The sequence below is a fragment of the Engystomops pustulosus genome, chromosome 10 (genome assembly GCF_040894005.1).
Source record: "Engystomops pustulosus chromosome 10, aEngPut4.maternal, whole genome shotgun sequence".
Taxonomy (NCBI): Eukaryota; Metazoa; Chordata; class Amphibia; order Anura; family Leptodactylidae; genus Engystomops; species Engystomops pustulosus.
In genome coordinates this window covers 46,360,380-46,385,883 of record NC_092420.1, presented here as the reverse complement: position 1 = coordinate 46,385,883, position 25,504 = coordinate 46,360,380, and the positions used below count along the sequence as shown (strand labels likewise).

Genomic DNA, 25,504 nt, shown 5'->3' with positions numbered 1-25,504 from the left:
GGGGGGGATATCACTAATGGCTGCTGGGGGGACATTACTAATGGCAACTGGTGTGGCGTAGGGGGGGATATTATTAATGGCTACTGGTGTGGGTTGGGGCAATACAACTCATGACTCCTGGTGTCGGGGGGGAGGGTATAAAATTAATGGCTAATGTTTTTAAAGTATAGCGAGAGGGTGTCCCATTGGAAATTTTGGGACTCTACAGTCATGGCCAAAAGTTTTGGGAATGGTACAAATATTACTTTGCTCTCACTTGTTTGGTTAATATATTATATATCTGTTTTATCATCATCTATATACTAGATGCTCTGAAAAGTGACTGGTGATCTCAGCTGCTGTCTGCAGTGGAAGTCTTTAATATTGCTTTACACATCTGCAGGACTGAGAGAAGACATCCTATTATCGATCTATCTATCTATCTATCTAAAATGGAAAAAGTTCAAGTCCGCACAGTAAAGTGACTCCTGTGAAGGAGGGGTGCAATGCCTCCAAGGATTTCGGCTTGATCCTGGTTTGTAGTCAACGAATGGAAAAGGCAGGCAGCACTCCAAGGTTCAAATCAAACGTGAGTGATTTTTATTGAAACGGGTAGCGACGTTTCGGTGTTGGACACCTTTTTCAAGCAATTTGACAAGTGAACCACACAGGGTATATAAAGGAAACATGGTGTGCAATGCAGATAAGGGGGTGTGTCCTTAAAGTGCAAGTGCAGTTGCAGTGCAAGTGCAGTTACAATAAAGTGCATAAGTAGTACAAATGTATATAAACATCTCCATATGTTATACATACAATAATAAAGTGCATCATAGTTAGAACAAAGTGCAAGTGTTGTGCTACTGAGTGTACATAAAAGGGTTAAAATTACCCAGTATACTTGTGGGAGAGATCACCTGGGGAGGAAGTGTTGATTTCACCTATGATTGGATATCCGCGTCAAGATCGCACCGCACGTGCGCCAAAAAAGGAGCGCATGCACAGAAGTAACTATGGACACGCCAAAAAGTGGCTCATATGTATTAATGTTTGGCAAGTGCCAAACAAAAAATGTTTTCAATGTTTACAAAATGTTTACAAATATTTTGTTAACAAAAATGTAAAGAATTGAATAATGAAAAATATATAAATACAGAAATATGAATGAACAACAGAATGTCCGTGACAATGTTTGAGGAGTACTTGTATTGAGAGTGAGGCACCACGGTGTTGGTCCTCTGGCAGTCTATACAAGTGCTAGTGGTATCGTCGCCTCCCCAGCAACCCGGAGTAAAGACGTAACGTGAAAAATACATTAGGAGGTGTGTCCTTAAAGTGCAAGTGCATCTTATACAAAGGACATATATCTTCATCTTAGTATAAAACATATTTGATACAGTGCATACATAGTCTAAAAAAGCATATCTATATACATATATTGCGTGCATATATTACTTGTGTGTCACGTGTCTCAAAATGGATATCAGTGCAGAATTCAGTTGTGAAGAGGTTAAAATTACCCAGTGAGCTGCAGGACTCTCTCTCCAACATGGGGATCTCACTATCCCATAGGTGGCTATGCGGCGTCTGAGCAATATCACCACGCATGCGCCAGAATTTGGCGCACGCGCCGTTCATCTCTATCACTGCCGGGCGGCCATGTTTAGTTGGGGCCGCAGGACTTAGGAAATAATATGTATGGATACATGATCGTGACAACCTAAAGGTAAGTATGACGTTTGAAATGTATGGTATCTCCACTTGTTGGACTAAACCCTGATGTGGATGCCCAGTATAGAGTGCCATAAATAAAAAGACTCAGGCACAGGCTAAGGAAGGCACCACGTGAGCTGTCTCCATTGTATCAGGAGAGCCTATCAGAGTGCTCCATTCCGCTTCAGGTGGTCACTATGGATACAGCTTCAGCTTTTCACCTGTATAGCAGTATAATGCACGTACAAAGCGTACTTTGGGGCTAAACTGCCAGTGGGATAAAGCGCGATATTAATCGCATCCCCAATAGTGACAGTGTTCCTCCACTGGAGATGGACCATATATCATGGTCACAACCCCCCGAGGGGAGCACTCACGCCACCCTTCTGGCTGTGTCAAAAGGCATGTTACAATAGGGCAAACAGGGTAGTCTAAATAGTGTCTAGTACACAGATTGTTGTCACGACATGTGCCCGGATATTAGAAAAAAATTGCTTTTATTGTTTAAATATCAATACATAAAAAATGAAAAAGCCAGTTGGTGGGATAGTGGGGGTTTCTTCCACGTGGTGAGATAACATCCGGGTCGCTGGGTGTTTTCTGTTTGGTCTTAAATACCGGGAATAGATGTCTAAAAGACAAAGAGATAAATATTAGTAATTGTGTACGTGTCTCCTATCAAGTACAGTGAAGATTGGTGCAGTTGTATCAGACATCGTTTACAGGTATTATGGATTTTTCCTTATAAAACATTACCAAGGTTGAACTCAACATTTAACCCATTGGGTTTCAGGGTGTTTAGTTTAAATATCCATTGTAACTCCATTTTTCTCAACTTCTTCTCTCTATTGCCTCCACGTCTAAGGGGGGGTACATGGTCTATCAATGTAAATTTCAACTGGCTTTCTGTATGACCCATTTCTGTAAAGTGTCTAGATACTGGAAGATGCAGTTTGTTCTTTCTAATCGTATATCTATGTTGTGTGAAACGGGTTTTAAAATCCCAAGTAGTCTCCCCAGTATAAGCTAAGCCACATGGGCATGTAAGCATGTAGATGACGTGATTTGTATTACAATCCAGGTAATGTTTGATTTTGTATTGTTTGTTTTTGTATACAAAGGTCTCTCCCTTGACCATGTGGGAACAGTTAATGCAGGATCTACAGGGAAAACTCCATGTGCGTGTCTTACCCCATAATCCTATCTGAGTTCGAGTCTTTAGAGGACCCACATCCTCTTTCACCAACATATCCTTGACATTTCTGGCCCGTCTGTATGAAATAAGAGGGGGGTGATCTAATTCTGGCAAGTGTGTATCGATGTTACGCAAGATGGACCAATGTTTTTTTACACTGTGTCCGATCTCCTGGCTTAAATCATTAAATGCCGTAACAAATGGGATTCGCTTGACAATCTCCTTTTGTTTTCTGGTGCGTAATAGCTCCTGTCTGCTAGTGTTCTCTATTTGTGTTCAGCTTTTTTGGATAATTTTTTTAGGATATCCTCGTTCTTTGAATTTTTTCTCCATGTGATTTAAATCTCTATTGAGTTTCTGTGTGTTACTGTAAATCCTTTTGACACGTAATAGTTGACTCAGTGGTAAGGAACGGACCATCAGTCTCGGGTGGCAGCTCTCATACCTTAAGATGTTATTCTTGTCTGTGGGTTTTGTGTATAGTGAGGTCATTAGTCCCTCATCTGTCACTTCCACTGTGACATCCAAGAATTGTATGCTTTCCCTGGATTTCACCATAGTGAACTTGATATCCTGGTCTATTGTGTTTAAGTACTACATGTTGGAAGTGGTGGGACACATAGATGAACCTCTCCTCAAGGTCAGACATCACAATGTTGGCATAGGTGGGGGCCATATTGGCCCCCATGGCCACTCCTCTCAGCTGTACATAGAAGTCACTCCCAAAAAGTAAGTAGTTATTGTAAAGTATAAGTTTTAAAAGTTCCAACCCTAGAAGTCTCTCCTTTGGGTAGTATTCAGATCTCTCTAATGTCCGCTCAATAGTCTGTAAGCCCCTATGGTGATCAATCGATGTGTAGAGAGATACTACATCGAATGAAACTAACCATGGTGAATTGTATGTGTTTATGTCGATGTTGTCCAACTTGGTCAAAAAGTCTGAAGTGTCCCGGATGTATGAGTCACTAGAGAGTGCAAACTGACATAAGAACTTATCCAAAAAGGTGGCTATGCGTGATGTAATGGAGTCACTGCTGGAGACAATAGGTCTTCCTGGCGGTGACTCCAATGACTTATGAATTTTTGGGAGGACGTATATCACTGGAGTGATTGGGTCCTCTACCTGTAAGTATTGGTAGATTTTTTCTGTGATAACGCCCTTAAACAATAAAAGCAATTTTTTTCTAATATCTGGGCACATGTCGTGACAACAATCTGTGTACTAGACACTATTTAGACTACCCTGTTTGCCCTATTGTAACATGCCTTTTGACACAGCCAGAAGGGTGGCGTGAGTGCTCCCCTCGGGGGGGGGGGGGTTGTGACCATGATATATGGTCCATCTCCAGTGGAGGAACACTGTCACTATTGGGGATGCGATTAATATCTGCGCTTTATCCCCCTGGCAGTTTAGCCCCAAAGTACGTTTTTTACGTGCATTATACCGCTATACAGGTGAAAAGCTGAAGCTGTATCCATAGTGAACACCTGAAGCGGAATGGAGCACTCTGATAGGCTCTCCTGATACCATGGAGACAGCTCACGTGGTGCCTTCCTTATCCTGTGCCTGAGTCTTTTTATTTATGGCACTCTATACTGGGCATCCACATCAGGGTTTAGTCCAACAAGTGGAGATACCTTCCATTTCAAACGTCATACTTACCTTTAGGTTGTCACGATCGTGTATCCATACATATTTTTTCCTAAGTCCTGCGGCCCCAACTAAACATGGCCGCCCGGCAGTCATAGAGATGAACGGCACGTGCGCCAAATTCTGCCGCATGCGTGGTGATATTGCTCAGACGCCACATAGCCACCTATGGGATAGTGAGATCCCCATGTTGGAGAGAGAGTCCTGCAGCTCACTGGGTAATTTTAACCTCTTCAAAACTGAATTCTGCACTGATATCCATTTTGAGACACGTGACACACAAGTAATATATGCACGCAATATATGTATATATGCTTTTTTAGACTATGTATGCACTGTATCAAATATCATGTTTTGTACTAAGATGAAGATATATGTCCTTTGTATAAGATGCACTTGCACTTTAACCCCTTAATGACCGCCCTATCGGTAATCTACGTCGGTCATTAAGGGCACTTCTTCTGACGCGACACCTTTCTGCAGCGCCGCGTCAGAAGATGATTTCGGGACATCGGGTCAGTATAGTGCCGGTGTCGGGCTTTGATATCATAGCCCAGACCCGGCACTAACACCTGGGATCGGGAAATCTCCGATCCCGGGTGTTTAACCCCTTACACGCCGCGGTCAAGCATAACCGCGGCGTGCAAGTGTGTGTCCCGTGGATTGGACCCCCTGGTGTGCTTACCGGGGGATCCGATCCCTCCTGCCGCTGCCCCAGGTCCCGACGAGTGACCCGTGGCTGTCGGCTCCTCTTCTCGCTGGGTTCTGCTTTTCTGGCAGGACCCGGCTGTAAGTAACTGAGTATGCGCGGCATGCTCAGTTACTTACACTATACACTGCAATACAAGGGTATTGCAGTGTAGAGGCTTGAATAAGTGATCAAAAAAAGCTACGTTCCCTAATATTATACGACTGAAAAGGACAACTCTTTTTGCAAAAAATAAGCCCTCAACCAGGTCTGACAATAGAAAAATACAGAAGTTATGGCCCTAAAAAGTTGTCAATAGTAAAAACAATGCGATATTCTCCAATATTGGTTTTGCTCAGGAAAATTGAGCACAGATAAGAAAAACTATATAAAAGAGGTATCACCGCAATCGTAGTGAACCAGAGAATAAAGATAAAACATTATTTTTACATTACGGGGAGTGGGGGAAAAAAAATGCTAAAAATCCAAAATAAAAATTGATGATTTTGTTTGTGTCCCCCTTGAAATAGTTAATAAAATCTCATGAATAAGCTATAGACCCCCTAAATGAATTATCTATACATTGTATCTCATCCCGTAAAAAATAAGCCCTCATATGTTTGCATTACTGTCATAAATTATGGGTTATGAGTTCCCTTCTTATGATAGGAGAGTCACCTTTGCCCTATAAGATAACGTAATTAAGGACATGTACCATAGGGCAACAGATCCCACCCCCCTCTGTGATTCCCTTTGTTCTCTCCCCCCCCCTTATCAAAAGAATTGGTAACTGGTTTCCTCTGTCCCTTAGGGGTGTTAATTGGTTTCCTGTGAAATGGCAGACTTGGTGTCTCCAAGGGCCTCATGGTTTTTCATGTGTCTTAAAATGACTCCTTAAGAACATGAAAAATTATACATCAAAGAAAACTTAGTCATAAAGCAAATATTTTTATTTCTGGTCAACGGATCTGGACCAGTATCCCCTTATAGTCCTGGGGTGTCAAGCCCAAAGGATTTGAGAGGAAGGAAGCCAAGAAAACGCCTATTAGACAATTGGGCCAACATTTAATAATGGTGTTTGGTACTGTTAGATTTGTTAATTCATGCTGGTAAATGTGGTGGGCATGTCTTCTTATCAGGGGACTCTTGGGAAAAGATATAATATATTTTGGAAAAATGTCCCTGATTTTCCATCTTGATTAAGGTGTAGCCACACCCCTCTCACATGACCGAGGGGGCGGATCGATTATGTACTTAAAAGTAACATGCCAGCATTGAATCCTTGTTGTCCACGGGGAATGCATTCAGCTGGCAGGACATCCAAAATTTTCATCGGTTTTCCCCACCGCGGATCTTTATGCCAATCTAATTAGTAAGAGGTCTGTCTTTTCTTTTCTTTTATCCCTTTTTATTTTACTGTTTGCTGTTATGTATGTCTGTTATTTTACCCTTTTTGTAACCATTAAGCATTGTGCCTATTTTGCATATTAAATAGTCCTTTAATAAGTTTTTCCTTGTGCTCTATACGTTCCCATACCTCTGGAGAGGGGAATTACCGCTAAGCCGTGTTACCGTGTGAATATCTTTGTGCTAATAGTAGCTATAGACCGTGTGGGTCCAGGTGAACTGTACTGCATCTAGAAGAGTGTGTATCTGGGTGTATGTGTGCGGTCCTGGTGTGGGCTTCTCGTAAGCCGTAATTACGAGTGGTGGCAGCCGTGAAAAGTGAGTTGTATGGAACGGGTGACTTTCGGGGTGCTGAGTGGCCCTGTGTAGTAACGTTCCATAGGCACGTAAGTGGTAGGGGGGTACATAGTGTGGTTGTGCGCCCCCTGGGCTGTGCGTGTGTAGTGTCTGGGATCCGAATGCGTTTGGTTTCCCTGACATGAGAATTAAGCTGAGTGGGTTTGCCGTGTGCTAGGAGAGTAGGAATTAGCGTAAGGACGCCATTTTGTGTGAGTGGACGGAGCTTAGGGCTAATTTGTGTGGTCTCCTGGCGTACGTGAACCCCGTGTTTGGAACCCGGCGACTCGGGTTCGTGACAAATTGGTGGCAGCGGTGGGATACATTTTTTGTAATGGAGCGTTACGTGCTTGGTTTAAGTAATTAACCCTTGCACTTAAGGACTGGTGGAATCCTTGCGAGGAGTACCCCAGTCTACAAGAAAAAACTCAGTGCTTATTGTAGTAAGACATACTTGCAAAACAGTCCCCTCCCCTCTTGTTTTTCTTTTCTATCTTTTATTTGGCAAGTAACTGCTAAGATGGCGGCTACTTATAAGAAGATGGATGAAAGTGACCCTACCTGGGCACTGTTTCTCCAACTGCTTGGAGAGTGTAACCCACAAACGCAGCAGGAAGCGTGTGAAGCTCATCAAAGGTTGCAGGAGCGTCAAATCCAGAGAAAGCGAAGGTGGGATGAGTTTCAAATCCAAAGAGAGTTAAATCTGGCAAAGATTCAAGGCCAAAGTCAGCAACAGATGGCAAAGCGTCAAGCCCAGATGGAGCAAGAGTTTGGAGAGCGTCAAGCCCAGAGGGAGAAAGAGTTTGCGGATCGTAAAGCCGAGTTGGAGTTTCGAATGGAGTTAGCACGTCTCCGGTTGTGCAATTCTTCAGCCCAGAGCAATGGGCAGCAAGTTGTAATGGCCCGAGAGCCTAAGGATGACAACAAGGCCGCATGGATAGCGGATACTAATTTTTCCAAGCCAGTAGCAGCCCTGCAGAGGCCTACTAAGGATGACTGGATGGAGGGTAAGCCTACCACCTGTGCCCCCTCTACTCCCACCCAGTCTGTGTTTAATATTGGTAGGTGTGGTGTATGCAACCAAATGGGACACCACAGCCCTACTTGTTTAGGGGGATTGAGGGACACCCCCACAACTAAGCTCCCTGTTTCTTCTGTCTTTGGGAGAGTCAACCCTGATGGAGATATGGCATCTGGATGCCGATTGAAGAAAGTCCAGGAGTCTGAGATGATTCCTACTAATGTTTTACTGGGGACTAATCCAGGGCAGTTAGTCTTCCAGTCTGTGGTGGATGTTTTTCCCACCACAGTTGAAATGCCTAATAATGTGAATGTCACATGTACTACACTGGGTGGTATGGAGCCTAGCCTGTGTGATGATGATGACATTGTGATATGTCCAAAGAGTCTTGATGTGGTACCGGATCTGGGGCGAATAGTATCCAAGGATGTTGCAGATATTCCCCCAAGTGCAGCAAAAATGTTTTATCACGTCCCAGTCTTGGGTTCTCTGAATTATACTGTTTCTAACACCAACAGAGAACTGGACAGTGATAATGTGTTAGGTTCAAATGAGCCTGAGGTGATGCATGACCTGGGGCAATTAGCATCCAAGGATTCTGCAGATATTTCCCCAAGTGCAGAGGAGATATCAAACACTGCCCCATGTACTCTGAATTATAATGTTCCTTCCACCAATACAGGAATGGACAGTGATAATGTGATAGGTTCAAACGAGCCTGAGGTGATGCCTGACCTGGGGCCATTAGCGCCCAAGGATTCTGCAAATGTTTCCCCAAGTACAGTTGAACTGTCCTATAATGTCAACGTGATATGTGCACATATTGATTGTACTGTACCTTGCAATGACCAAACAATGTGTGCTGATAATAATGTGTTATGTCCTAACAAGGATGAGGTAGTGTGCAGTGAGGGTGAGCCAGGGCTCTTAGCTGACCTGATGACACCTGTTGTATCTGAGGTCACTAACAGTCCAAGTGTCCATGATTCAGACATTAGTCTGAGTTCTGAACATTTAGTAACCCCTGCAGAGGAGGCAATGGGGCTATCTTACAGCCCAGAGATTGTTACAGGAAAGCCCAGTGAGACGGTCTCTGTAACATGTGTATGGGCCACAAAGGACCAGAGGTGTGAGGCTGCTTCACATGTGGACAGCAGCTTGGCAGAGTCATGGGAACCGTTACTGCAGGTCTCACAGGATATTCCACTAGCTGGATTTTTGGGTATTCCTGAGACTAAAGTCCAGCTAATTTTGAACCTCTATTTGTTTAAAATGGGAATAGGTGTCGTGGAAACGGCTGTATATTTGTATTGTCTCACCAGTGGGGAGCCATGGAGATGGGCTTGTGAGATGATCTGTGGATCGATCTCCCATGCCATCTCTAAAAAGGGGAGGTGTCATAAATTATGGGTTATGAGTTCCCTTCTTATGATAGGAGAGTCACCTTTGCCCTATAAGATAACGTAATTAAGGACATGTACCATAGGGCAACAGATCCCACCCCCCTCTGTGATTCCCTTTGTTCTCTCCCCCCCCTTATCAAAAGAATTGGTAACTGGTTTCCTCTGTCCCTTAGGGGTGTTAATTGGTTTCCTGTGAAATGGCAGACTTGGTGTCTCCAAGGGCCTCATGGTTTTTCATGTGTCTTAAAATGACTCCTTAAGAACATGAAAAATTATACATCAAAGAAAACTTAGTCATAAAGCAAATATTTTTATTTCTGGTCAACGGATCTGGACCAGTATCCCCTTATAGTCCTGGGGTGTCAAGCCCAAAGGATTTGAGAGGAAGGAAGCCAAGAAAACGCCTATTAGACAATTGGGCCAACATTTAATAATGGTGTTTGGTACTGTTAGATTTGTTAATTCATGCTGGTAAATGTGGTGGGCATGTCTTCTTATCAGGGGACTCTTGGGAAAAGATATAATATATTTTGGAAAAATGTCCCTGATTTTCCATCTTGATTAAGGTGTAGCCACACCCCTCTCACATGACCGAGGGGGCGGATCGATTATGTACTTAAAAGTAACATGCCAGCATTGAATCCTTGTTGTCCACGGGGAATGCATTCAGCTGGCAGGACATCCAAAATTTTCATCGGTTTTCCCCACCGCGGATCTTTATGCCAATCTAATTAGTAAGAGGTCTGTCTTTTCTTTGCTTTTATCCCTTTTTATTTTACTGTTTGCTGTTATGTATGTCTGTTATTTTACCCTTTTTGTAACCATTAAGCATTGTGCCTATTTTGCATATTAAATAGTCCTTTAATAAGTTTTTCCTTGTGCTCTATACGTTCCCATACCTCTGGAGAGGGGAATTACCGCTAAGCCGTGTTACCGTGTGAATATCTTTGTGCTAATAGTAGCTATAGACCGTGTGGGTCCAGGTGAACTGTACTGCATCTAGAAGAGTGTGTATCTGGGTGTATGTGTGCGGTCCTGGTGTGGGCTTCTCGTAAGCCGTAATTACGAGTGGTGGCAGCCGTGAAAAGTGAGTTGTATGGAACGGGTGACTTTCGGGGTGCTGAGTGGCCCTGTGTAGTAACGTTCCATAGGCACGTAAGTGGTAGGGGGGTACATAGTGTGGTTGTGCGCCCCCTGGGCTGTGCGTGTGTAGTGTCTGGGATCCGAATGCGTTTGGTTTCCCTGACATGAGAATTAAGCTGAGTGGGTTTGCCGTGTGCTAGGAGAGTAGGAATTAGCGTAAGGACGCCATTTTGTGTGAGTGGACGGAGCTTAGGGCTAATTTGTGTGGTCTCCTGGCGTACGTGAACCCCGTGTTTGGAACCCGGCGACTCGGGTTCGTGACAATTACCAAAAAAAATTAAAATGTATAGGTCGTACAATGTGACAATACAAATCTGCTGTGAATGGCGCCTCCATTCATTCTATACTTGGCCGTGCGCCTGTACAGAAGTTTACCACCACATATGGGGTATCAGTACACTCGGGAGGAATTGGGCATCAAACGTTGCAGTGCGTTTCATCATTTAATTTATTCTGAAACTGTCAATTTGGCCTAAATGAATGTAGTTTCAAAAAAAATTCCATAGTTTCTAAATCGCAGGTCCATATTGTTTTAACCCATGTGAAACACTTAAAGGGTTAATGGACTTAATAGAAGTTGTTTTACATACGTTGAGGGGTGAAGTTTCTATAGTGGGGGGAGGCGACGATACCACTAGCATTTGTATAGACTGCCAGAGGACCAACACCGTGGTGCCTCACTCTCAATACAGGTACTCCTCAAACATTGTCACGGACATTCTGTTGTTCATTCATATTTCTGTATTTATATATTTTTCATTATTCGATTCTTTACATTTTTGTCAACAAATTATTTGTAAACATTTTGTAAACATTGCAAAAAAATTTTGTTTGGCACTTGCCAAACATTAATACATATGAGCCACTTTTTGGCGTGTCCATAGTTACTTCTGCGCATGCGCTCCTTTTTTGGCGCACGTGCGGTGCGATCTTGACGCGGATATCCAATCATAGGTGAAATCAACACTTCCTCCCCGGGTGATCTCTCCCACAAGTATACTGGGTAATTTTAACCCTTTTATGTACACTCAGTAGCACAACACTTGCACTTTGTTCTAACTATGATGCACTTTATTATTGTATGTATAACATATGGAGATGTTTATATACATTTGTACTACTTATGCACTTTATTGTATATGAATTTTTTTATGAAATTACAATGTATGTTTATGATCTCAACTGCACTTGCACTTTAAGGACACACCCCCTTATCTGCATTGCACATCATGTTTCCTTTATATACCCTGTGTGGTTCACTTGTCAAATTGCTTGAAAAAGGTGTCCAACACCGAAACGTCGCTACCCGTTTCAATAAAAATCACTCACGTTTGATTTGAACCTTGGAGTGCTGCCTGCCTTTTCCATTCATTATCTATCTATCTATCCAGGGGCTTAACGATCGCAGTCACAGGGGGTGCGATCACTACTGGGCCCTTTGTCAGACGGAGGGCCAGATATGACCCGAATTATCAGCGCAGCACAGCGAGCAGATGTTCTACATTTTGAATTGTGACAGCGGCGGGCCCCATGATCCAGCACACGGACTGTGCAACTGTTCCCATGGCTGTCGCAATTCAAAAGCAGAACTCTTGACTAGCCGTCTTCTGTGCCCCATTAGATTATTGGTTGGGTGCGTGACTCTCTCCGCCGGGTCTGTCTGTGACCCAGTATGTGAAGCAGCAGACACTTTATCAGATGCCGCCTGCGCTGGGTCTGTCTATGACCCGACACCTGACCCGAAGACAGTTGCCTGGGCCGGATCAGCAGAAAAGAGACAGCGTGAAGAGGAGGTAATAAGGTAAGTTTATTTTGTGTTTTTTTAATATATGCGTTCCCTGTTACAATTGGGGCGCGATATTACTAATGCTGTTGTGGGGTGGGGGGATTTTACTTATGGCTACTTAGGGGTGTTATTACTAATGGCTACTTGGGGGGGTTATTATTAAAGGCTACTGGGGGGGTTATTATTAAAGGCTACTGGGGGGGATATTACTAATGGCTACTTGGGGGGATTATTACTAATGGCTACTTGGGCAGGGATATTACTAATGGCTACTTGGGGGGGGATTATTACTAATGGCTACTTGGGGGGGGGGGGATTATTACTAATGGCTACTCGGGGGGGATATCACTAATGGCTGCTGGGGGGATATTACTAATGGCTACTGGTGTGGGGTAGGGGGGATATTATTAATGGCTACTGGTGTGGGTTGGGGGAATACAACTAATGACTCTTGGTGTCGGGAGGAATAAAACTAATGGCTTCTGTTTTTAAGGTATAGCGAGAGGGGGCCCCGTTGGAAATTTTGCCCTGGGGCACAGAGGACTCTACAGTCATGGCCAAAAGTTTTGAGAATGGTACAAATCTTAATTTTTACGAAGTCTACTGCATCAGATTTTATAATGGCAATTTGCATATACTCCAGAATGTTATAAAGAGGGATCAGCTTAAAGGAAATTAATTGCAAAGTCAATATTTGCCTAGAAAATGAACTTTTTCCCCCAAAACACATTTCAACTTCATTGCAGGCCTGCCTTAAAAGGAGCAGCTTACATCGTTTCAGTGATTGCTCCATTAACACAGGTGGGTATAGATGAGGAAAGGGCTGGAGATCAATCTGTCATGATTGATTAAGGAATCACACCACTGGACACTTTAAAAGGAGGCTGGTGCTTGGCATCATTGTTTCTCTTCTGTGAACCATGGTTATCTCTTAGGCCAGTTTTGTGCAGTGCAATGATGACTGCACGTGTTTCTTAACAGGGAAGGGTATCGCAGCTAGAAAGATTGCACCTCAGTCAACGATCTATCGCATCATCAAGGAATTCAAGGAGAGAGGTTCCATTGTTGCAAAAAAGTCTCCAGGGTGCCCAAGAAGGACCAGCAAACTATTTCAGCTTTGTGATCAGGCTACCAGCAGTGCAGAGCTTGCTCAGGAATGGCAGCAGGCAGGTGTGAGTGCATCTGCCCGCACTGTGAGGTGGAGACTCTTGGAGCAAGGCCTCGTGTCAAGGAGGGCAGCAACGAAGCCACTTCTCTCCAGAAATAAAACATCAGGGGCAGACTGATATTCTGCAAAAGGTACAGGGAGTGGACTGCTGAGGACTGGGGTAAAGTAATTTTCTCTGATGCATCCCCTTTCTGATTGTTTTGAACATCTGAAAAACAGCTTGTTCGGAGAAGACAAGGTGAGCGATACCACCAGTCTTGTCTCATGCCAACTGTAAAGCATCCTGCAACCATTCATGTGTGGAGTTGCTTCTCAGCCAATTGAATCAGCTCTCTCACAGTCTTGCCTAAAAACACATCCATGAATAAAGAATGGTACCAGAATGTCCTCCAAGAGCAACTTCTCCCAACCGTCCAAGAGCAGTTTGGTGATCAACAATGCCTTTTCCAGCATGATGGAGCACCTTGCCATAAAGCAAAGGTGATAACTAAATGGCTTAGGGAACAAAACAAAGATTTTGGGTCCATGGCCTGGAAACTCCCCAGATCTTAATCCCTTTGAGAACTTGTGGACAAACAAAAACCAACAAAATGCAAGCATTGATTGTGCAAGAATGGACTGCTATCAGTCAGGATTTGGCCCAAAAGTTGATTCAGAGCTGCCAGGGAGAATTGCAGATAAAAGCTTTTGTTACTTATAATTTGTTTGCACTTGTATTTCTGTATGTGATATAAACATCTGACAAACACACGTAAAAACCAGAGGGCAACAGATCATGTGAAAATATAATATTTGTGTCATTGTCAAAACTTTTGCCCATGACTGTAGTTACGCCACTGATAATAGCTTTTACTAAGGCTGTCAGAGCGACAGATTGCTGCACTAGGGGATGATTCTAACCAAGATAGCAGGATGCTCATTTATTCATCAATGCTTTCTACAATTATAATAACGTTTTAATATTTTATGTGTGATGGTGGATTATTCCACTTTGGGCATTTTTTTGTCTTACAGGAGAAATATTGTAATAGTTTTCAAGCCTGGGTTAGTACAGATGTGGAAGTGGAAATGTGTGTTTTTACTTCTTTTTTTTGTTTGAGTTTTACATACATTTTCAATGTTTTTATTACTTTGTACCACAAGAGGACACTAACATCAGACCACTTGATCTCTTATATAATGCCTCTTCTTGTGAAGGGCAGTGTTTTATACTGTCAGCTTCGGATGCCTCATGAACAAAGCTTAAGACGAACCTTTGTTCTGCCGTACCCAACCATGTGCAGTGGTACTAGGTAGGTAATTACAAAGCACTGTTGATAGGTGACAAATAATGTCTTTGAAACATGCAGTTTTAGATGTTGCAACCTTTGCAGTAATGCATTCTGGTTTTCTTGCAGGTAATTAAGGATGCCATAAAAGAAAGCATTGATTACAGAAGACAGCATCCCTCTCGATGTTCAGTGTCACTCAGTAATGTTGAAGCTCGGAAATACTTTAACAAGGCCAAACAGCAAAGCTAATTTGTCCAATACATGTCAATTGTATGAAGGGAGTTTGTATTAATGTGAAAATGACAAATAGCAACATGTTACACATGTATAAACATTATTTATCACCCTATCTACCAAAAGTTCTGTGCATTGCCCTTGTTGCTACTGTCGCTTGTTTTTGTATTGGAGATAAGTAAATGGCAAAAGATGATTAAAATACAAACATCTTTTTCACACATTATTTTCATGTAACAAACCACTTTATATTAAACTTGATTCTAAGACTCCTTTGCACTTAGACCTTGTGGATACACAATTTCTGTACAAGTGTCACCACTATCATTATCTGTATGTAATATCTTGAATGTGCTGCTTCCTGACATGGAATCATGTCACCTCTCCTCACATGTAGTTTTTAGAAAAATTTTTTTATCTCCCAATAATTATTTTAATTAACACTGATTATACAGTATCATGCGTATGCAAAAGACACCCCCCCAACTGGTTTACATCCAACTGTTATGGGCTATACAAGTATTTAAACGGAATCGGTCACCAGGAATGTCATTTTCAGCTGCTGACAGGTTCCAGAAGCCTATGCTATGCTGATTTTAAAAATGCCTTTGTCAGCATTCTGAATAATTTCAGTAGTTTATGTTAGTCCCTTCCAGCAGCATGTGGTGGGTCCCAGGTAGGGGGGACCATATATGTTTGGCAATGGGGCTGTCATTTTCGTCTTTGATATCTTTCATATGTTGGTTAATACGTGTCTTAAAATTTCTGAAGGTTTTCCCCACATAATCCATCTGACACGAACATGCTGCCAGATAAACCACCCCAACCGAGAAGCAGTTGATAAGGTCTCGGATTGCATATTCCTTTCCAGTATGGGCACTAATAACTTTAGATGGTCTCATATGTCTACATGCAGTGGCCATTTTGTTTCCGTTCCTGCTGTTCAGGTTCCATCTGATTTTGTTGATGCCAGGAAACTATGGACCAGCGAATACCTAAAATTTCTACCCCTACTATATGTGATTGTCGCTCTTGTAGATACAAACTTTGCTACCTCTTTTCAGTCAGAAGTACTTTCCAATAATTTGAAATTATTTCACGTATTTCATTGTGTTGGTTATCATATGTACCAATTATCCTAGTACCAGTCTGTTCATGTTCACGTTTTCTAAAGACAAGCAATTGTCTCCTCTTGGTACTAGCAGCCCCCTCATATGCCTCTTTAAGGACTTTTTGGGGGAACCCTCGTCTAATAAAAAAATCAGATAGCTCTCCTGCTTTCCTTTGGAATTCACCAAAAGCACTACAATTTCGCCTCGGCCTTAAAAACTGCCCCTTTGATATACCCCTTTTAAGGGAGTAGGGATGGCAGCTTTTCCATTGTAGTAGGCTACTGGTGGCTGTGGCCTTACGATATACTGTAGTCGCTAGAGCACCCCCTGTCTTCTTTATAGTTAGATTTACCTCGACGATTCAGGATCAAGCGATTACCTTTCTTGATCTAAGACCCAGGTCATTATAGTTGAGGGCATATACAAAAGACCCCAAATTCTCCTTTGTTGAGTTCCAAATCAATAGGACATCATCAATGAATCTGAGCCAAATTGGGACGTGTTGTATCCATTCAACTAGATCCTCCCTGAAGACAACCCTATCCTCCCACCAGCCGAGGTACAGATTTGCATATGTGGGAGCACAGGGGCTCCCCATGGCTGTACCCCTAAGCTGGTGGTAGAAGGAGCCCTCAAGAAGAAAGTAGTTATGGCTCAGAATGTATTGCAGGAGATCCAGGATAAATTCATTATGTTGATGATATTGGATATCCCTTGACTGAAGGAAGTGCCTCACTCCTTCCATACCCTTATGGTGAGGGATGGAGGAATAGAGGGCCTCCACATCTAGACTAGCTAGAGAATGATCTTGCTCTACTTGGAGACCCTCTAACTTGTTTAAAACCTCCATTGTGTCCCTTACATATGAGGGCAGAGATAGTACAAAAAGTCTCAAGACCCTGTCCAAATAACAACTACAGTTCTGGGTCAGGTTATCAACCCCTGAAATTATAGGGTGTCCTCTTATTTTGGGTAGGCTGTAGAAGGCAGCTATTTGAGGATGACTAGGATACATACATTTATATTCCACATCCGAAATGATGTTATTCTGCTTGGCTCTTTCTAGCAGTTGCTTTAATTCCATCTGAAAGCTTACAGTGGGCTTCGATTTCAGTTTTCAATAATGCTCCTCATCATTCATGATGGACATGCACATCTCTCTATACACTCATACAAACTCCATACAAACGATATTCCCTCCCTTGTCTGAAGGTTTGATTATCAGACAAGGGTCATTCCACAAAGAATTTAGAGCACTAGTCTCTTCTTTACTAAAGTTAGAGTCTAGATAGCAATCTGGATCCAATCCCTTGAGTTTGAATGGAAGCGTGAGGAGAGAGCTCCCTTATTAATGCCTGCCTTCAGCGACTTATCTCAGCTACAGACCTATCTGCCAATTGGTGCACAAAGATGGCAATCACGGAGGACCTCACGAGAATGACTAAAAGAAGGAGGAACGTCTCCAGACCGAAAAAACGAATGGACTTTTACTTTGGTTTGACATCGGACCTCAGCCAAGATGGCGCCATCCTCCACGAGGTCGCTCCATCCTCTCCCCGGCACTCATCTCAAACTCCCGCCACAGCTATAGGATCTTACCTCCCTGGCGATCGATATCTGCTCCAGCATCCCCACACTGCAGTTTGGCAGAATCAGAGAAAATCTGAGAATTGAGGGGAGCCGCGTCTATCAGCAGGGAACACGACGCAGCGCACCAAGAAGAAACCAGAGGCCTGGAGACCTTACCCTGCTCATTATCTCCATCTCAGAACCCGGGAAACAAAGGAAGCGCAGAAGCCTGGGCAACGGAGAAGCCCACTGCCAAGAGGCACAGTACAGATCTCCGGAGGTGAGTCCAGATGAATTCATGCAGATCCCTGTCACAGATAAAGTAATGACAGAGGCAACAATAAAGCAGCACATGCTGGAGGTTATGTGACGCTCCTTCCACACAGACATTGTCTCACTCCGAAGACCAAGATGGCGGACCTTGAAGATAGGTCCTGCCGCAATAATATAAAGTTCAGGGGTATAACGGAACTGGTAGGGAAGATGGAATTGACAAAATACCTGCAAGATCTAATAAAAACCCTTGTACCAAACTGTTCTCAGCAGGATCTAGAAATTGACAGAGCCCACAGGCTCCCTAGGCCTAAACATCTGGAGGAATTAACCCCCTGTGACGTCTTGGCCAGAATTCATTTTTTCAACATAAAAGAGAAATTAATGCCAGAGGCATGGAAACAGCAGAAGCTGCCCCCTGCTACACTAGGAGCCGGATGCCAACTAACCACTATAACAGCCACCTTGAGAGAACATCAGATCCCTTATAAGTGGAGATTCCCAGTTCGGCTACAGATAAACCGGAATGGTAGAATGAACACCAGTAAGTCCTTGGATGAAGGCATCAAGCTTCCTCAGGCGTGGCGCATAAAAAACACAGATCAAGAATCGCTCATCAAGCTGTCATATCCCCAGAAGCTTACAGAGGAATGGCAGGCCTTGGTATACCAGACTGGACATGTTTTTCCCCCCAAATACTAGAGCAGTCTGGACTGATACTGCTCTATGTGAGTATAGTCGTTAATGGTTTTTTTTTAATAAGTTATTTCAATGTTATTTCACATGGATTCTATGTCAACATGGAGGGGAGCTCAGGAGGGAGGGGTGAAAGAAGTGATCTGTTTATAAAGGTGCACAGATAAATCTAAGCGATAAGTTGGTAAAAATACAATGGAATTGAAATTCATGTCTATGAATGTGGAAGGGTTAAACAGTCCATACAAAAGAAATAGAATGTGGGCTGAGGATCACTCCCTAGCCTGTGATATTTTATGTATTTAAGAATCACACATTGTGGAAAAGGATGCACACAGGATTAGGAACCAATCTTTTCCACATATCTATATGTCACACTATGCAAATAAGATGGAGGAGTCATAATAGCTATTAAAAATACAGTAACATTTCATGAATTGGAAGACGCCCCCATTACTTTGTCCTTGGAAGAGAATTTGATATACCCCACGCCTTATATTTGGCGTTGCAACCCTAGACTGCTAAATAATCGTGAAAATAGTATGAAGGTCCTGGAAAAAGAATTTAAAAAATTCTTTGAACAAACCCCCCACCACCACCCCGAGAACCAATCTAGAGCTACACTCTGGAATGCTCATAAAATGTTTATTAAAGGCATAGGGATCAAACTAGGTCATATTGCCAAATTAAAGAGGGAAGCCCAGATCACCAGCATCCTTGCTGTTATTCAACAGTTAGAGGGCCAAAATAAAAAATCTCCCTCTGAAAGTTTAAAGGTAGAGCTTAGGACAAAAAGAAACCAATTGTGCACTCTGCTTCTCTGCGAATATCAGAAAACATTACAAAATACCATAGCCTGGTACTACTCACAAAGCAACAAAGCAGGGAAGCTATTAACATCACAACACAAAGCAAAGCACGCCAAATCAAAAATAGCATACTTAAAACATTCAAAAGTAGAGGGAAAAATAACTCACCCGGGCTTTATAACTTGCAAAATGACCCTCTCACACATCAATCCCACAACCAAGAGAACCAGGGCTTCTTAAAAAGCATGAAGTTAGGAAAACTAACCCCAGCCCAACTGAGAACTTTATCCAAAAGATAAAAGGAGAAAACCCACCTTATAGTTTATTAAGAAAATTCTCCCGGACTGACGGGGGGGGGGGCGGAGCATGGTGCATGCAGCGCGCTGCGTAATGTCGTAGCGCGTGCTGCACGGAGCTGGAGGCGGGATGTTAATGCCTGATGCCGGAGCTCTCTCCTCTCATCTATGAGCTGTGCGGTGACCGATACGCGGAGGAACAAGGCTGTGGCGTTCGGACAGCGGGCAATAGAGTATAGCGGCTGATGACAATCCCTCGTGCCTAACTGTGAGGTGGATCGGAGGTTCCTGGTCAGTGAACCGGAGGCTCAGATCTACACACTCCTGTGGCTATGAACGGTAGGCGAAGCAGCGTGGCAGATACCGATAGATGAACTGGACCCTCGGGAGAGATAGTCAGAGTGCCTCTGAAAAGAAATCTGTGCTGTCTCGCTGTGGAGGAGGAATCACGGCTCTGGATGTCGGGGTAACATGCATTGATCCTACTATAGCCTACATATGTGCAGAATTCTACTGCTTATCGATTGGGAAGTGGTGAGAGAGCGTCCCCCTTTCTTTTCCTTTTTTTTTTTTGATGGCTATGGAGGTTATGTCTGGCCGGTCGGTCATTATCAACTAAGGCTCTCCTGGATAAGGTTAGCTTAGGATATATGTGTGGCCGACGGCCAAGCTCCGGCCGAGATAGATTGCAGATTTGGTGCCGCCTAGTATAGTCTCTTGCTGGCAGCAAGAGAAGGTACCTATTTTCTATTGAATTACAAGCCGATGCAATAACTAACCTCAAGTTTATTCCGGCGATTTATTGCTAGCAAATACTGAAATTTGGCAGTTGCTCTTCTGCTATCTAATATTAAGGCCGCAGTTGTTGCTATTTAATACTGACTTTATGCAATTGCTTCATTTAACACTACGACTCTGCCGTGTTTGTCATCTAACATCAAGATTCTGCTTTTTTGACAGCTAACATAAGACTCTGCTTTTTTGCCATCGCATACCAAGATCTTGCCTGTCTGTCTTCTAACATTAAGACTTTGCCTTGTTGTCATCTAACATTAAGATTCTGCCGTTTTTGTCATCTAACATTAAGACTCTGCTTTTTGGTCACCTAACATCAAGATTCTGCCTTTTTGATCATCTAACATTAAGACTCTGCCTCTGTTTCGGCTAATATTAAGACTCTGCCTTTTTGTTGTTTAACATCAGGACTCTGTCTTTTTGTCATTTAACATCAAGACTCTGCTTTCTTGTCATTCAACATCAGGACTCTGCCGTTTTGTCATTTAACATCAGGACTTTGTCGTTTTGTCATTTAACATCAGGACTTTGCCTTTTTGTCATTTAACATCAGGACTTTGCCTTTTTGTCATCTAACATCAGGACTTTGCCTTTTTGTCATCTAACATCAAGATTCTGCCTTTGCTTTGGCTAATATTAAGATTCTGCCTTTTTGCCATCTAACACTTTGCTAACTAACATTGAATTGGTGTAGCTACTACTTTGTTATTTTTGTGTTTTTGACATCTAGTTAGCATAACTTTGTTATCGCTATACAATGGGGAGCAAGAGGCAACAAAAAAATGCTACTAAAGCTAGACTGTCAGATGTAGGGGTCTCCCCGGGAGGGAAAAAAAGAGATGGTAAGATGGAAAAATATCTTCAATCCCCGGGTGTCCCTCAAATCAAGGGTAACAAGAATGGTGAACGATATAAAGAGACAGGGTCCTCGCAAATAGCCATAGATGACTCTATGGACAAATCTAGCATTGAGGATAATACGGCTGGAAATGAGGAGGGTGAGGTGAATGTATCGCTAAAAGATATATCATTGCAAATATCTCAATGCATTGCCGCTGTAGGCAATGTGTTAAAAGAGATAGGTGGACTGAAAAGTGATGTTGGTTTGCTGAGGGAAGATGTTAATAAACTCAGGGGCAGAACTGAGGAGGTGGAGGATCGATTGGGAAAATTCGAAGACCAAGTAATGGATGTTGCAGATCGGGTTAAAGAACTAGAAAGAAGAGAGGTAGAAATGCAGCGTAAACTGCTCGACCTGGAGAACCGGTCGAGAAGAAACAACCTTAGGATAGTTGGCTTCCCAGAGGGAGTAGAGGGTGATGACCCCACCAAATTCGTGACTGACTGGCTGATGACCACCTTTCCGGAGGGGTCCGTACCGGGGTCTTTCTGGTGGACCGTGCACACCGGGTCCCAGCTAAGACCCGCCTGGTTGGCTCCCACCCTAGGAATGTTCTGGTGAGATAATATATTGAAAGCCGCCCGATCGATGGACCAGCTAAAATTTAATAATACCCCAATAATGGTCTTCCCTGATTACCCACAGGAAATTTAAAAAAAAAGGGTCAGCTACGCCAGCCTTAAAAAAAGACTAAGAGAGAAAGGGGTGGTTTATTCTCTCTCCTATCCCGCCAAGTTGAAGATAATTTTTGATGGGAAAGCCCATTTTTTTGATGATGCCAAAGAAGCAAATGAATGGGTGGAGAGGGTCATAAAGATCTAAGGTTATTAGGCAGGCGCATCCACTCCAGCCAAAAGAATGCTCCAAGATGAGTCTAGGGTATGTGTATCCTGGACAATTGGTAGGGGGTGGGGGAGGGGGGTGGGTTATGGCGGTTGACAAGGGGCTTAATTTAGTATGTATTGATAATGTTGTTTCAGTTCTTCTCTTTTTCAAAGTAGAATGATTAAAATATTATCTTGGAACGTACGTGGTTTAAATGATAGGCTAAAAAGGAAAGCAGTGTTCGATTTAAGCTATTCCTATCAGCCGGATGTGATATGTTTCCAGGAAACGCATCTGCTAGAAGAAACTTGCAGTAAATTGCTAAAACCTTGGATAAGCCATTACTACCATGCAACGTTCTCCTCCTTTGCCCGGGGGGTAAGCATAATGATATGTAATAAAGTAAACTTTCAGGAAAAAGAGGTTAAAACTGATAGAAATGGCAGATATGTGATTGTACATGGTTCCCTGAATGGAATGGAAATTGTGTTGGTGGGAATTTACCTTCCTCCCATGGCTTCAGTAGACACACTAGTGAGTATTGTAAATAAATTGAGGAAATATGAAGAACTACCCATTTTTCTAATAGGGGATTTTAATTTTGTGGTTAACGAGGGGTTAGATAGATTGAGAAGTAGGGACACCTGCACACCTAGAGTACCATGTTCTGATACATTATTTGGCAGATTGATTAAGGAGTTGGGATATTGGGATATATGGAGAGAAATTCTATAAAATAAAGCCCTTCTGGTTCAGTTTGGTGAAGGATAAAATTGATCTAAAAGGGGAAATTCAATTTTTCCTTAGAAGAAATATAGGGGATGTGGACATCCGAGTGGTATGGGACACACTGAAGGCGTTTCTCAGGGGGTTGATACGTGATCAGATTAGTTTGTTTAAAAGGGAAAAAAGCTGGACCTTACAACTGTTAAAAGATAAAGTCTCGGATTTGGAAGGGGAATTCATTAAGAATCCCATGGAGGAAAATAAAAGGATATGGTTAGAGGCACAGGAAAGCTATAGGCGGTATGGCTTGGAGAAAGCTACACAAGAGATTAAACGGCATACTGGCAAGGCAATATTGGGGCAATATTCATCTATGAAACAACTTGCAAATATAGTAAAAAATCAGGGATCGAGTAAAAAAATAAATGTAATCAGAGGTAGGAGCGGATCATTAGTGGTAACACAGGAAGGAATCAGGGAAGAATTTAGATTGTTTTTTGAAAAATTATATTCTTCGGAGAAGGGAACGGGAGAGGAGGGACTGAGTGAGGTATTACATTCGACCCCTGTTCCCTGCGTGTCTCCCGAAGAGAGAGAGATGCTGGAGAGTCCCATGAATCTGGAAGAAGTGGGTGATGCTCTGAGAAAATTGGCTAGAGGGAAAGCGGTGGGGTCAGATGGGATCCCACCAGAAGTATACCCTCAATATGGGGAAATACTACTCCCGCTATTGCTGAAGGTTTATAACCATGCATTTTCGGAAAAACTGCTGCCACACTCTATGAGAGAGGCAATTATTGTTCTAATCTTGAAAGAAGGGAAATGCCCACAGGAATGTGATTTATACAGACTGGTCTCCCTGCTGAACTCCGATTACAAATTGTTAGCAAAAATACTTGCAACTAGATTACAAAAGGTAATACGATCAGTGGTACATGAAGATCAATCGGGGTTCATGCCGGGGAGATCGGTCAGAGATAACATCTCACGTATGTGGTGGTACCTACAGGTGCCTTGTGAGAAAATCGGGGCGAGGGCGGTGGTCTCACTCGACGCGGTTAAAGCTTTTGACTGCGTCAAGTGGGACTACATTTGGGAAGTTTTGGAAAAGATGGGATTTGGGAAGCAGTTTATTGCATGGATAAAACTGCTCTATAATGGAGCCTCTGCTAGAGTTAGCATAGATGGTAAAGCATCAGCAGCATGGCAGCTGTATTGGGGAACTAGGCAGGGGTGCCCCTTGTCGCCCCTATTGTTTGCAGTGGCACTAGAACCATTAGCATGTTGCATCAGGGCATCCAGAGGGTTAAAGGGATTTATCTGTGGAAAAAAAGGAAGTGAGGCTCCTGCTGTACGCTGATGATCTGCTCCTATTCTTAGATAATGCGGAAAGAAGTTTAAAAGCAGTAATAGAGTTAATAGAAGCATTTGGAAAATTCTCAGGAATTAAAATAAACTGGGGGAAGTCCTCATATCTACCACTTGACACTACGCCGTCGGTAAACTGTTTAGAGAACCTTCCTGTGGTAGGAAAGATGCGTTATTTGGGTATTATGGTTAGCAAAGATCCAAAAGAATATGTGGAACTTAATGTCAAACCACTAATCTCAACAATTAGGAAAAAGATGATAACGTGGAAAAAAATGAACCTCTCGTTGGCTGCGAGGACACTAGTCTTTAAAATGATGATTTTGCCACAAATTTTGTTTGTCTTCCAGAACTGTCCAGTGGTTCTTCACAAAAAAATTTTCGGGACGTTAAACTCCCTTTTGCGAGATTTCATATTAAAACGGAAAGGGGCACGTATAAAATTAGAGAAATTATACACACAAATAGAAAAGGGGGGACTAGCAATCCCTGACCTCATGAGTTACTTTTTGGCTGCATAATGGGTAAATATTAATGACTGGGATAGGGAAATAATAAATTATATAATAGGGAGTAAATATGATTTTGTTAAGGTTTATGATATATGGGGAATATTGGAAACGGGGGTGTTTTATCGGGTAGAATTTAAAGCCCAATTTCCTAGTTGTGCTTTAATGCAGTGGGTATGGGAAATGATTAAATCAAAAATAGGGGGTAAAGGTTATTTAAGGATAGCACCGTTATGGGGATTTAAAAAATATATGGTAGTTCCGACGGGCCAAACAAAGGTTTTAATAGAGAGAGGGTTACTATTTAGGCATCAGGTTATGATAAGGAGGACTTTGAAGTCGTATGATGTTTTGGCTGCAGATTTTGGTTTGGAGTCAATAGATTGGTTTTTTTATGCCCAATTGAGGAACGCCTTCAGTGTGAACCAGAGGGGTGACTACAGGGGGGAAGCGACATGTCCAATAGAAACATTGTGTTCTCGGCAGCTTAGGAAAAAAGGTTTAATGTCCACGGTATATAAGATACTGGTAATAGATGAGAATATCCCCCCCGTAAAGAAGGGCTATGAGAAATGGAAGAAAGATGTACCGGACTTAACAGTAGCAGAGTGGGTGGATTTACTGGGAACAATG

The 25,504-nt window shown here is 42.8% G+C and overlaps 1 protein-coding gene across 4 annotated transcripts in view; it reads left to right on the top strand.

Moving 5' to 3' along the window:
* Window positions 1–15,275, top strand: part of PLA2G4A (phospholipase A2 group IVA) — a 265,938-nt gene extending 250,663 nt beyond the window's left edge. For all 4 annotated transcript variants that reach the window (XM_072127076.1, XM_072127075.1, XM_072127074.1 and 1 more), the window contains one exon: window positions 14,885–15,275. In XM_072127076.1, the coding sequence (XP_071983177.1) occupies window positions 14,885–15,007 (123 nt within the window). In that variant the 3' untranslated portion in view covers window positions 15,008–15,275. The remainder of the gene's footprint in view (window positions 1–14,884) is intronic.
* Window positions 15,276–25,504: the final 10,229 nt, after the last annotated feature.